Here is a 14,964-nt window from a genome sequence, read left to right on the forward strand (position 1 = left end):
TGCCAGGCGGTGGTGGCGCATGCCTTTAATCCCAGCACTCAGAAGGCAGAGGCAGGTAGATCTCTGTGAGTTCAAGGCCAGCCTGGTCTAAAAAATGGGTCCCAGGACAGCCAGGGCTGTTACACAGAGAAACCCTGTTTCAAAAAACCAACCAAACAAACAAACATAAATAAATAAAACATGGGTCAATTTAAGTTATAAGAGCTAGTTAAGAACAAGTCTAAGCTATAGGTTGAACTTTCCTAACTAACAAGAAGATCCATGTCATTATTTGTCAGCTGGCTGACAGGACAAAGAGAGACTCACCACAGAAAAGGAGGTAGCATACCGACTAAATACGCATGGTCCTAGATACAGAAACAAGGGGTATCAGTAACTGATAGAATTTGAATGGATTTGTTGGCAGTAATATAGTTACCAACTTAGTTCCTGCTTTGATCATCATACTCTGGTTATAGAAAAGGCTAGCACTGGGGGAAATTCTTGATATAATTTTACAATATTTTCATAAAGCTGAAATCATCTCAAAATAAAAATTTCAATTTTAATTATTACAATTGTTATTATTGTGTGAGGACATGCATGATGGGCTCACATGCCATGGCAAATGTCTGGAGGTCAGAGGTCAACTTTATGGAGTTTTCTTTCCACCTTTACATGGGTTCTGGAAACTAGACTCAGGTTGCCAGGCTTACACAGTTAAGTACCTGCTTAGCCATCTAGCCCTCAAAATAAAAAAGGTTTAAAATATAATTTCTGAATGTAATATTATCTATATGGCTACTGATAGAAAACTTGATTTTCCAACTTATCTAAAATTGTATCAAAGTTATTACCTGAATAGATATACGTATTTCATGCATTCATGGTGCCTTTCTTTATAGTTATACAGACACTTTTCAGTTGAATTTAGATAGGAAAGTCAATCTGATAATCCCAGCAACTATTACAAGTATCTATATGTAATGGAAAGCATTGGACAATGTTACATAATCAACATAGTCCTACTGTCATTGTTAACTAATAGAAAACTTGATGTTTTTTCCTCTGTAAGTATCAATTAAAATCAGCAAGTATTTATTGAATGCTTAGGCACTGTTAGGCACCAGAGTTGCCAAGAAGAATTGTACTTTTCCAACTTGTTGTCTCAGTAGTTAACACAGAGGACTTACAAAATGTCTGACAAGTAAAGGAATGATCACACTAATTTCAAATTCAAGACTTCACAGCAGACTGACCATCACTTCTCAATCAATAGAAAAGAGCAAGTTAAACACTGCTTGTCATTTAAACTCCAGATTCCTGTTCCCATCTCTTCTTCCCCTAGTGTGCACAGGCTTCGCTCCTTACTATTTTGTATCGCCCTCATACCAACTGAGTGTGTCACTTTTCTGATGATTCATTCTCTAAATAATAATGCAGACCCACTCAACGGGACTTCTGAGACAAAGGGTTTAATTCACAATTCCAGATTACAGCCTACCAATGTGGGAAACCAAGTCTAGAGTTCAAAGTTATTCCTTGCATAGGCAAAATAAATTTGAAGCAGTTAGTCACATTACATCAAAAGTCAAGCGCCAATAGAAATAAACAAATACCAGGTGCTCAGCTAGTTTTCCCACTTACACAGTCTAAGATCCCCTGCCAGGGAAATGGTATTAACCATAGTAACTGTGTCTTTCCATGTCAATTTACATGATCAAGACAATATCCCCACAGACCAGTGCCCACAGGCCGACCTAGACAATCCCTCATTGAGGCTTCTCTCCCAGGCAAGACTAGACCACCACACCCAACTACTCATTTTCTCTACTATGAGGTAATTATGTTACTGGGCATGTGGAAGAAAGGGAGACAATTCATTACAAAGACATACTACTCAGTCTTTCATGGGTCTTAGCTGTCAGTTACAATTTTTAAAAATTCATTCCTGAGTAATCCACTGCCAGGGGAATGGTGCCACTCTCAGTGGGCATGTCTTCCAACCTCAATTAACACAGCCAAGATAGTGCCCTTACAGACACATCCATGGGCTTTGAGGGAAGACAATCCCTCCAAGCAAACATTTTACACCTCATGTACAAAGTCACTTTTAATACATACATGATTTTACCACATTTTATTGAGGTGAAGAGCCTGCCTATAAATTCATTCAAATTTTTTTCTCTTATATTTCTCTAAGTCAATAATGGGGAAAAAATGGAAGGAAAAAACCCATACTCATAATGCATCAATTTATTCAAATAATTATTGAGGACTAGTAGAAGAGACCATAGCACCATAGCACAGGCAGATTAACATGTAAACAACATGTAAATACCTTCTGTGCTGGACAAGGCAAACTGCTTTATAAAGCCTTTGACTCTAAGGATTTGGGAATCTGATTTTTAAAAACCTATGACAGTACAGACAGAGGTCAGTTACAATGGTGGCCACTTACAATCCTTGCACCATGTAGAAACTAGGCACATATCTGGGCCTCAATATCCAGCTGATCTGGCCTACTTCGCAAGTTCCAGGCCAGGGACCTACCCTATCTCAAAATAATCAGGCAGGCACCTGAGGAACACCTGAGGTTAAGCTCTGACCTCCATGGACGTACACATAAAGCTACAATCTAGAGGACAGAGAAGAAAGATGGAAAAAGCAAAAAGGGCTAGGGGTCTATCTCCCCACCTAGACCCTAATTACACTGACAGAGTCCTTCGGATGAAACCAGTCCGATGGCTTGCTAACTGTAGGGGAAGGTCTGGATGGAAAACTGCTTAATTTGGGTCAACATGGTTTTATTAGAGTAGCAGTTACCCACGCCCAGAGTCCCCAGGCCCCATAGCTGCAGCCATGTAATAGGAAACCTGTCTTGTGGTTATTAGAGACCTGTGCTCCAGTCCCTAGTTACTGCTTCTGCTCTGGGAGGTGTAGACACAGAGGCAGTCATCACTGCAAATCCCTCTTATTCATGACAAAGAGACTTTTAGCAGATTTAAAAGGCCAGCATCTGGTCTCAGTCTCCCATTATTTCTTTTTCTTTTCTTTTCTTTAAATTAGATGCCAATCATTTAAAAAGTAAACTAAAATAGTCACAAGCAACCACATATACGGAGGAACTAATGTGGTTGAAACATGTTATACTTGCCTAGCATAGAACCCTAGATCCAGTTCCACTAGCACAAGTATGTTTGTATGTAAATAAACTGTACGCAATGGTTTTTAACCAATACTTCCTTTTAGGTTCACTTATGTCCTTCACGCTACAAACACAAGCAGGAAATTAGCACCAAATAAACATACATTTATGATCTCAATCCCAAACATGGTGTGTGTGGGGGGTGAAACCCTCTAGATTTAGCAACTACAGAAAAAAATCCAACTGTGAACTAAAAACAAACTATTGATGAAAAGAAGTGAACAGATCAGGAAAAGAAGCTGTCATCCACTGTACACACCCACCAGGTCTCATGTCAGAGGACTTCATAACATAAATAATACAGAGATTTATTTCATAACATCTCTGGTATAGCTGACATACTATAAAAATCACACTTTTTAAGTGTTTTCATAGTGGTTTTCAGTACATTCATAAGACTGTACAATTACAACATTACCTCTAAAATATTTTCATCACTGTAAAAAGAAAATTCATACTTACTCACCAGCAGTTACTACCTACCCTGCCATCCCTCCAAACACTGGTAATCACTAATCTTTTGTCACCATAGTTTGTTCCTTCTGAAGATTTTATTTAAGTGAACTGACAAATATGTGCTCTTTGTGCTGGATCCTTTAAGTTTTCATCCATGTCTAATCTATCAGTCTTTCATTTACGTGGCCAAATAACACTTCATTATATGGATACTTCATTGATGGACATGCATGCTGCTTCAACTCTTTGGTTATGAATACAACTACTACACACATTCAAAGTTCAGGTACAAGTTTTATGTAGATGCAGATATAAATACATACATATACATACACACACGGGGTGGGGGAAGCAGCGAGTGCATACCTCTCACTATGTAGCACAGGTTGGCATCAAATTCATTCATGATCGGGAATTCCTGCCTTGACATCTAAGTGCTGGGATTAATAGCATGTGCCATCACACCTAACTCAGTATGTTTCCACTTTTCTTGGAGTTAAACGGCTATTTTATATGACAATTCTATAATTAAGTTTCTGAGAGACTATGAAACTATTTTCCAAAGTGGCTGCATCATCTAAATGACCATCAAGAATACATAAGGATGTTAATCTGAGCCAGGAGTAGAGGCACACATCTTTGATTCCAGCACTCAGGAGGCAGAGGCAGGCAGATCTCTGTGACTTTGAGGACAACCTGGTCTAGTCTACAGAGTGAATTCTAGGACAGCCAGAGCTATGTAGAGAGACCCTGGTGGTGATGCTAACTTGCACAGGTCCTCTGAATGGAGATGAAGTACATGAAGTGGCATTTGAGTGCAGTTCTGATCTGGAATTCTCTAATGATAATAAATAATACTGAGCACTTTTCATGCTTTTCTGGGCCATCTGTGTATCTTCACTCTGAGATGTTTATTCAGATTTTTTGTTTTTTCACTGGACCACATTTTTGTTACTGAGTTATAAATGTTCTTTTACAGACTATGGATGCTACTCCATCAGTCAAATAATATGCAGAAAAATTCTTCTCCTGTGGGTTTTTATTTAGCTTTTGTGGTGGTGTTGAAACAAAAAAATGCTTAATTTTGATCATGTCCAATTTATCAGCATGTTTTCTTTTTGCTTGAGCTTTTGTTTCATGTCTGAGAAGAGCCACATCTTATACTATTGTGTCAACAGAAATGGGTTGGGAAATAAATGATATAAGATTCACAGAGTGCTGTCCTAAAATGCACAAAGTCTGTGTTTGATTCTTAGCATCATATAAACCAGACTTAGCAGCACATGCCTGTAATAGTGGCACTCAAGTGGAGGCAAGAGGATCAGAAAGTTCAAAGTGGTAATCCACTACACAGAACATGGTTCTAGCCTGAGCTGCAGAAGACTGTCAAAAAAAAAAAAAAAAAAGAGCAAAACAAAAAATAAATTGAGTTCTTTAATTTGGAATCATCCACAAGTAAAAACAACAGTGATTATCTGTCCAAATCAGAATGGCCTTGTACAGAGGGGTGAAAGCAGCTGCCTTCAAGGAAAAGAAGTAAGCAATCTTGTTGTTACACTAGCAGAAAATTCTGGGGTTTTAGGGTTTTATCTGTAAAACTGTAAAGCATGTTTCAACAAAAATTAAAAGTACAACTCTGCTCTAAAAAAATATTTACCTGCTAAGTAATTCCAGTCCGGCGGAGTACTTTTTTAAGTATGGAGCACTCCTAACAAGAGAAACACTTATTAGAATTGCTGCAGATTCGGTCAACTTTAAAAAAAACTGCTGTAAGTGAAGTAGAAAAAGACAAAATCTGAGTAAATTGGGAGCATGGGGACCTAGGGAGAGGGTTGAAAGGGAGAAGAGAGGCAGAGAGGGAGCAGAGAAAAATGTAGAGCTCAATAAAAATCAAATTTAAAAAACTGCTACAAGAATTCTGGCACTGCTAATTATTATGTAAATAATTTTAAAGCCACTAATGAGGGGCTGGAACAATGGCTCAGCAGTTCAGAGCACTGGGTTCAATTCCCAGCACCCACATGGCAGCCCGGACCATTTGTAATTCCAGTCCTAGGGGTCCCAACACCCTCTGCTTGCCTTCATGGTAAACATACACATAAATAAAATATCCTACAATCTTTTAAAAGATTAAAACACTAATGAAGAGGATGGAGAGATGGCTCATGCAATTCCTGCAGAGGATCCCAGTTCAGTTCCCAGTTCTCATATCAGGCAGCTCACAATTGCTTGGAATGCCAATTCCAAGGGATTTGGCACCCTCTTCTGGCTTCTGTGGGCACTTGCAATGCAAGTAGTGCACATTAATTATGCAGGCAAGCGTACACACGTGCATGTGTGGGTGGGGCGTGCACACAGACACAATGACAATTTATTTAAGCTTTCGAAAAAATATATTGCTTCAGAAGTAATAAACTGCAACATAACAGTATTATTTTGCCAGGCAGAAACTGTCTCTAGCATATAATACAATAAACATTTTCATATAATGTCAGATAAAGAAAATAGGCTGGATAAAAGCTCACTGTTTCCAGCTGAAATTGAATTTGATCACATACTTGAAAAAAAAATACAATTCTAGTGTCCAAATGTAAAACACGTAGCACATTTACAGGGACTCACTTATCAAGTTCTATTTCATTATTAATTTGCTTTTCAGTAATCCAGGACTTTGACACACTTCAGCTCTTTTAACACTTCATAACTTCATAAGTTTAATACAAATTCCATGTGTCTCAATATTTAGAAAGAATCAATACTTTTTGGGGGTCAGATGCATTCACTCAACAGACCTGAAGCCTATAAAAATGATCCTATTACAAACTCAGCCAAAAGTTATATAAAATTCAAGCTATGCTAATTAAGCTGGCTTGAGCTTACCTGGGCTTGCTTTTTACTTTTGCTTCTCTTGATTTGTCACTTAAAGTCTTCAGCCTATAAATTAACAAATAGAAAATACATTTTTAACAAGTCAAAATTTTCAACCCCATAGGGGGCTCAGCCCACACCCTATCCCCAAAATTACAAAGCTCAAAAGAATCAACAATCTGTTTAATACAAAAATAATCTGTATATCTCTCTAGCTTAGTTTAAGAAATTCCATAAAGCCTTAGCTGTCCAGGAAGCAACAAGAACCTCCACAGGTGAAAGTCAAGAAGGGAGTTTTTACAGCCATGTTCTACCATTTTCAGTCCAATCTCAGAGAGGCATTAAGTTGTAATGATTTAGACAGAGCTACCCTGAGACTGCTATCCACAGCAGTGGGCCCCACTCAAGCAGGATTATGTTTACAGTTGAGAATGGAAGGTACACATAATATATATCTATGCTGATATCTCAAATACAGAGTTCTAAAGTATCTTTTAATTTCATAATTCAACCTATCAACTTTTCTGCCTCCCCCATAAAAGAAAAAAAAAGAATTTGGGATAAAAAGGTAAAGAGAGATCATTATAGAGAACTGAAAATAAAATTGCTGTAAGATTTAATAAGCACTTCCCCATGTGGCTTCTTAATAACCATCTGTTTCAAAAATTGGTCTTTAATCAAATGTAATGTGTGGAACTTATTTGATCTGGATTTGGACTTATCAGCTGTAAAAAGGCATTTCTAAGAAGCAAGGAAATCTGATTACAGGCTGAGTAACTGATACTATCAATGAATTAGTGCTAATTTTGTAGCAGCACATCTGTGCACTGCCTATGCTGGTGAATGAACTCCCCGGGAGAGGTGCAGGGCATCCGTGGAGGACTGAGACAGGAAAGACAGACACCAACATTTGAAGACTGTTGACGGAGACATGCGGGGCTCATATCACTGCTCTGTTTTTGTGTATGTTTAAAGTTTTCATTTTAGAAAATGATTTTAAATTAGACATGAAAGCACAGGCCTGCAATCTCAGCAGGGAAGCTAAGGTAGGATGACTAAGGGTCCAAGGCCAGGCTGAGATCTTATCTTAAAAAAATGTTTTCTCTAACAATAAACTCTTTAAATACTCATTTCTCATCATACGTTCTCCAATACACACACACGTACACACATACACACACGTAAGTATATATGTATATCAAGGTACCAAAATTTAGAATAAAATACAAGAAGTGTAGCGAGCTGCGTGGAATCACGACTGATGGAGATGTATAATCAACTCCTGAGATGGCTAAGGCCTGACCTATGCTATGATCACGCAAAGATTATCAGCTGCCTGTATATGCGTGAACCTATGGGCAGTGCCCACCTGGCAATCCGGGATTGGCAGCCCATGCCTACTGAAGGGCTGAGAGGGGTTTGCCTGAGGAGAGAGGTCAAAGAGAGAGGGAGAGAGAGAAAGAGAAGGAGAAGGAGATTGCTGTAAATAAAGTCCTGAAAACTGCTGCAAGAAGAGCTCCAGTGGCCGCGCCATTCCTTGCTGGTCAAGGGTGGACGTGACAAAGAAGCAGCCAGGCAGTGGTGGTGCATGCCTTTAATTCCAGCATTCAGTAGACAGAGACAAGCGGTTCTCTGTGAGTTAGAGGCCAGCTAGCTCCAGGGCAGGCACCAAAGATACAGAGAACCTGTCTTGAAAAAACAAAAACAAAAAACAAAAACCAAGAGCACAAGAAAGAGAAAATTTTAAGAAAGAAAAAGATGTGGGGTTACAATCACTATTATTCTTTTCGTTTTAAGTTCTTTTGTTTGTTTGTTTGTTTTGAAGACAAAGTTTAACTTTGTAGCTCTTGCCATCCTGGAACTCATTATGTAGACCAGACTGGCCTCAGAGTTAGAGATCCCTAGAATGCACGTAAAAGCTGGGGAAGCTTCTGTAATACTGGCACTGCGGAAGCAGAAACAGACACATCATTGGAGCTCACAGGTCAGACAGCCTGGAGGAACTGATGAGACCCAGGTTCAGAGAGAGACCCTGTCTCAAAAACGAAACAAGGTGGAAAGTGATTAAAGAAAAACCCAGATGGCCTTCTGTCTGTACTCATTCACATCCACATAGACATGGACACAAACCACATGCACATCAAATAGCTATGACATTACTGAGCCAGGGTGGAATACCATAGAGCTTCCTGATGTACCAGTGACAGAGAGATCTGTTAGCTGGCTCAACTGCACTGGGTTGTATGGACAGCATTTCATTTGCACGCCCATCAATTCCCACTCTGCCTACAAGGTAGCAGGAAAAGAGACAGTGGTTGCTTTGACAAAAACTACAAAACCTGCAAGTCAGCATATTTTGGTGGTAAAACACAAGTCTTTAAATCACATTCAACCTTCTGCTAGTCCACTTTTAAATTCTGTTCACAAATCAAAATCCAATTTATTATGTTCACAAATCTCTCTTATTTTGTAGTGGCACAGACAAAAAGAGACACACACAGACACAGGGTGGAGGGGGTCTGATCTCAAAGAAAAACTATCATATTTAAAAGTTTATATGACCCCTTAAGCTCCACAATCTGACAAATGCACACCAAAGTGGCACAAACTCAGAAAAAGGAAAATAATTTCAAACCACCTTTGCCCTAATGAATCTCAAACACACTGCTTCATTTCTGACCCCTCTCCTAAGGGTACCTTCAATTTCCAAGAGCTCCTCAGATCTCAAGGGCTACTTCACAAAATCACTATCAACTGCTCCTTTCCCCTCAAGTCTTTTCTTGTCCTTTATGTTGGCATAACACCATCACTTATCTAAGATGCTACAAATCGCTGGGCAGTGGTGGCGCACACAATCCCAGTACTTGGGAGGCAGAGGCAGGTGGATCTCTTATGAGTTTGAGGTCAGTATGGTCTACAGAGCAAGTTGCAGGACAGGCTCCAAAGTTATACAGAGAAACCCTGTCTCAAACAAAGCAACAAACAGAGATAGCACAAATCAACATTCACAAGTTCTAGACCTTTTCATTTCACTTCTCACCACTGACAAGCTCAACCACTGCTTGTTACATTGTTCCTCTTTTACATGTCTGCCAGCACTCATCATCTCCTACATGGCCCACACATACAAGCGTAACTTCTCTGCTCGCCATCCCTGAGCCCAAACACAAAAATACATGTAAGCCCATCCCTTAATCTGTTAGCCACAACAGCTCTGACTTTCTAAATAATTTGCCTCCTGCCATTAGTCTAGATGTTCTGTGCTATAGCCCCAGTACCTAAACAGGGTCTGACACAAAGCACAGGATAAATCTTTGATAGATTAAGCAAAGCAGGAAAAATTCTCTGTTCCCAGGTCCTGAACTTCCTTCCCAGCTACATCTCCTAAAACGGCTTCCATTTCTCCAGTACCTTGACTGAAACCTATAATAATCCATCCTTATTCTTCAAGGTCCAACTTAGAAACCTTCAGTGAATGCACCCAAATCAAGGACTCCTTGTGGGCTCACAAAGCACATCACTAGTGTCTTTTAACATTCAGTTCATTAGCTTTGCTTTTCATTACTACCAGGGTGGGAAGCTGCTTCTGTAACTTTGGTAGCTTCCAGATCTAGCCCAATACACAAACATTTCTTGGTACATACTATGCAAAACTGAGCATATGGTCTCTCAAACCTTAAAAGCAACTATGAAAAAGGGTACTTTGCACATACATGCAGGCAAATATACACATAAAACAAAATAAGTAAATCTGAAAAAATAAAGGTAGAAAGCAAAAGAGAAAGGCACCTGGTACTAACTATTGTCTCCACACACACATGGGTACATATATGCACCTGCACACACATACATATACCTCTTATATATAGGAAGGACCTATCAGCTGAAGGAGTAACTTAGTGACAGATTGCCTGCCTACCGCAAGGTCTTGGGTTCTACTCCCAGAACCTAAAAAAAAAAAAAAAAAAAAAAGGAAATGAAATCCTAGAAAGGTCAACATCTCTAGCAAAGTTTTGTCTACAGATCACACTATAAACTAAAGTATTAGATACTCTTTGCACAACTTAAAACTATAGAAGAGGAGAAAAGAATGAAGATATTCAACAAGAGTTGGGGGCAGTGGTGCCTTTGAAAGCATGACAAACAGGAAATACATGCCTATAATATACAGTCATAAACCTTCAGGAAATTTGTGTTTCCGTTCTCTGAAGAGATTTACATATATAGTATCTAATTTTTTTTTGTTCATAAATGCTCAAAGGTTAAAAGAAACAGTGGATTCAACGTCTGTACTTCCAATGGTTTCCCCACAGAGCCAATCCAGTCTAAAAATATATACAAACAAAAAACCTGTTTCTACAGGAATCTCCTAAAAATGGCTCCAAGAACCAAATCAAATGAAAACAAAAACAGAGGTAAAAAGACCCAGAGTTAATGTCCTCCAGTTCTAAGGCTTTTGGGTTTGCCTGCTAATCACTTAGGGGGAAAGAACATGATATAACCACAACACTAGGTTTTTCCTGGTACTTGTACCATGGATGTTTATGAGGAAAGACGACAGGGGCTGGGGATGGTGCTCAGCAGCAAGGCACTTGCCTGGCATGTTCGAACTACCAGTGCGGTAGTTTGAAAGGAAATGGCCCCCACAGGGAGTGGCACTGTTGGGGGTGTGGCCGTGTTAGAGTAGGTACGGTCTGACTGGAGAAGTATGTCACACTGGAGGCAGGCTTTGAAGTCTCATATATGTGCTCAAACCATACCCAGTGTCTTAGACCACTTCCTGTTGCCTGTGGGTAAAGATTTAAGAACTCTCAGCTCCTTCTCCAGCACCATGTCTGCTTGCAAGATGCTAGGCTTCCCACTATGATGATAATGGACTAAACCTCTGAACATCAAGTAAGTCAACCCAATTAAATGTTTTCCTTTATAAGAGTTGTCATGGTCATGGTGTCACTTCTTAGTAATAGAAACCCTAACTAGGACAGAAGATGGTACCAGGGACTGGGGTATTGCTGTTATGGGCATGATCATGCTTTTGTTTGGAGGAATTTAGACTTTGGGAGTTTGGATTAGGAAAGCAGTGGAATGCTTTAAGCACCGCCTAATAAGCCTATCAGTAACAGCATGGAAGATAACAATTCTAAGAGTGATTTGAACTGTGAGGGACTGACTCAAGAGGTTTCAGAGGAGAATTTTAGTATGTTGCATAGAAATTGTTCTTGAGATATTTTGGTGAAGAATGTGGCTGCTTTTTACCCTTGTCCAAAAAGTTTGCTTGAGGCTAAAGTGAAGAATTTTGGATTAATTCCCTTGAAGAGAAAATCTCAAAACAGCCTAGAATAGACTGTTGTTTAGTGTTAACTCTAATGAGGATATAGAATGAAAAGGAACAAGCTGAGCAAGGAACAATATTTGAGGAGAAAAGGGTCCCTAGGAAGTAGAATGGAGCTAAGTCCTGTGTTCAAGGAGATAAACAGATTAAGAAATGGAATGAAGGGAGCGGTGACCTCAGAGCAAGATTCCACCAGCTAAATTATGAAAAGGAACTGAAGAAAATCTTAGAGCCTGACATAGTGGCAGCACGCACCTTTAATCCCAGCACTGAGAAGGCAGTGGATGGCAGATCTCGAGTTTGAAGCCAGCCTGGTCTACAGAGCAGTCAAGCTTAAGCAGTGAAAGAAATCATCAGAAAACAGAAAGCTGGTGAAGACGTAATTGAAAGAACTCTGAGGTCACGGCCAACCTGATCTACAGATCCAGTTTCAGGAGAGACAAATTTAGGCAGTGAAGGAACCCATCAAAAATAGTAAGTTAGTGAAGATATAATTGAACAAGGAGCCACGTTCCAGCCCCAGCAAGCAGTAGAATTTAGCAGTTTCTAGAGTTGACAGAAGAAATGGACTGTGGAATTTGCTTTCAAGACAATGGAAAGATGTTGATGCCAGGCATGTGTCAGGGATGCCCCTGAATGGAGGCCTAGAGAGGCCACTGTGTGAAGCTGTGACGTTGAAGACTGGATTGCCTTGAAAACCCCGAGATGCTGGAGATGCCAGAGCCACGGGATACCTGTCCAGGGAGTAGAACCAGCCCAAGAAAGTATGTTGCAGTCAACAAAGCTGAAAGAAATTGGAGATCAGAAGAGCATTTTGACATCAGACATGGAGATAAAGAGTTTGTAGTTTGCCCAGCTGGTCTTGCTTTTTGGTCTTGCTTTGGTCTAGTATTTCTTTACTATGCTCCCTTTCCTACGTTTTGGAATGGTAATGATATCCTGTGCCATCATATGTTGGAAGTATGTGATCTGCTTCTTTGATTTTTTACAGAGGATGACAGATTGCATGAATCTCAGAAGAGACTTTGGACTTTAAAACATTGTTCAGAGTGTGATAGACTATAGGGACTTTAGAAATTGAACTAAATGCATTTTTGCATTATGATATGGCTACAAACCTTTGGGTCCTGGGAGTGGAATATGGTAGTTTGAAAGAAAATGCCCTTCAAAGGAGCAGTACTATTGGGAGGTGTGGTCTTGGAGGAGTAAGTGTGTCACTTTAGAGGTGGGCTTGAGAGCTTATACATGCTTAAGCTACTCCCAATGTTTCAGTTCACTTCCAGTTGCCTTTTAGATCAAGGTGTAAGGAATCTTAGCTCCAGCACCAGGTCTGCCTGCATGCTGCCTTGCTTCCCACCATGATGATAATGCTGTACCTCTGAGCTGTAAGCAAGCAACCTCAATTAAATGTTTTTCTTTAGGGATTGGAGAGATGACTCAGTGGTTAAGAGCACTGACTGCTCTTCCAGAGGTTCTGAGTTCAATTCCCAGCAACCATACGGTGGCTCATAACCACCAGTAATAAGATCTGGTGCCTACTTCTGTCTGCAGGGAACACATGCAGGCAGACCATTGTATACATAATAAATAAATAACTGTTTTCCTTTATAAGTGTTCCTATGGTCATGGTGTCTTTTCACAGCAATAGAAACCCCAAGACACCCAGTACTGAAAAAAGAAAAGAGGCTAAAAGCCTAAGGATAACCCGGGTTCCTCCAGACCATCTGTAATTTCTATCTTGTCCTGTAACAATAATGACTTACATGGCATTTTCTGGTAAGTCTGAATGGAATGTAGATAATGTAGCCTTGTAACTAAAATTCCTTCTCTGGGAGAGACATAAACAATGTTTACCCCCCACCCCAACATCCCAATGACAAGCCAAGACATGGAATCTACATAGTACACTTTGGGGAAAACAGTAAGTTTTTTGAGCTTCCTTACAGAGCACAGGTGAGGCATTACTTATAGGAGTGTGGGTGCATTTCCCCGCAACAGACTGCACCTGGAAAGCCTTTATTCTGGGATGAGGGCTTCCCCTCCTCTAGCCTTCTCCAGCTAACCAGCCCCCTCTGGATGCCACGCATAATTAAGGCAGCACTGAATATAACAGGTGGTAGCAAGGCGCAGTGGGATCCGCAGGTGAGGAGGGGTCCTAGAAATAACAAGCTCAGCTGAGATCATTCTTCGCACTTGGGATGCAGTTGACATCCACAAGATGTCAGTTTCCTGGCTTAGAGGAGAGTCATGGAGGACACCGCTGGACATGATTTAGTCACTAAGGTGTCATTCTCTTAGGAGAACAATAAAAATAGTGCTGTTTGGGGGATGGTGGTAGAGTGATGTCTCAGCAGTTAAGAGGACTTGTTCTTCCAAAGGACTCGAGTTTGGTTCCCAGCAACCACGTGGCTGCTCACTACTGCCCCTCACTCCAGTTCCAGGGGATCCCACGCTCTCACCTCCCCTCTGCAGGCACCTGCATACACATGACATTCATATACAGAGACACATAAACATACACATGGGAAAAAGTTAAAAACATAATTTGCCAGCTCTATGAGTTTTCAAAAACTGACAATGAGCAGAAACCGAGTCTCTGCCCCTGCTGTTAGGAATAACACTGCATATAGCAAACTCAGAAAACCTATCGATTGAAACCTGAGCACAGGATATTAGAAATTGTTTTAGAAGACAGCCGCTCTGTCTGCTGAACACTTGTTCTAACTACCAAGGGTCCTACCAAAACAGGTTCAATATTATAGTCTTGGAAGCTGACTGTCATGACTTTTTCGAAGAAACCCCTCAGTGCTTATTACCACAGAAATGTGGATTGAGTTTCATTTCTTAGCCAAGGCCAAAATGGCCAAGCATGTAAAACAGAATATGGAAGAGTTGGAAAGATGGTTTTTGTTTTGTTATTCCCTCAGTAAAATAAAAAAAAAAATGTGTAGGAAATTGAGGACCTGACCAAAGTTAGTATCAGCAGTCAGAGTTGCCAGAGTTGCCTTTTCCTTGGGAGACAAACATGATTCAAAGATTGTTATTTCTGGCCGGGCGATGGTGGCGCACGCCTTTAATCCCAGCACTCGGGAGGCAGAGGCTGGAGGATCTCTGTGAGTTC

At 40.3% G+C, this 14,964-nt stretch overlaps 1 protein-coding gene across 3 annotated transcripts in view; it reads right to left on the minus strand.

Annotated features, from left to right (window-relative positions):
- The window catches only part of Dtnbp1 (dystrobrevin binding protein 1), a 103,066-nt gene that overhangs the window by 86,113 nt on the left and 1,989 nt on the right, over positions 1 to 14,964 (minus strand). For 2 of the 3 annotated variants that reach the window (XM_005355101.3, XM_026783153.1), the window contains exons 2-3: positions 6,524 to 6,577; positions 5,301 to 5,351 (exon numbers count right to left, since the gene is read on the minus strand). In XM_005355101.3, coding sequence (XP_005355158.1) covers positions 5,301 to 5,351; positions 6,524 to 6,577 — 105 coding nt within the window. The remainder of the gene's footprint in view (positions 1 to 5,300; positions 5,352 to 6,523; positions 6,578 to 14,964) is intronic. The other variant, XM_013349111.2, reaches the window with a different exon arrangement.

Source organism: Microtus ochrogaster, chromosome 16 (assembly GCF_000317375.1).
Source record: "Microtus ochrogaster isolate Prairie Vole_2 chromosome 16, MicOch1.0, whole genome shotgun sequence".
Taxonomy (NCBI): Eukaryota; Metazoa; Chordata; class Mammalia; order Rodentia; family Cricetidae; genus Microtus; species Microtus ochrogaster.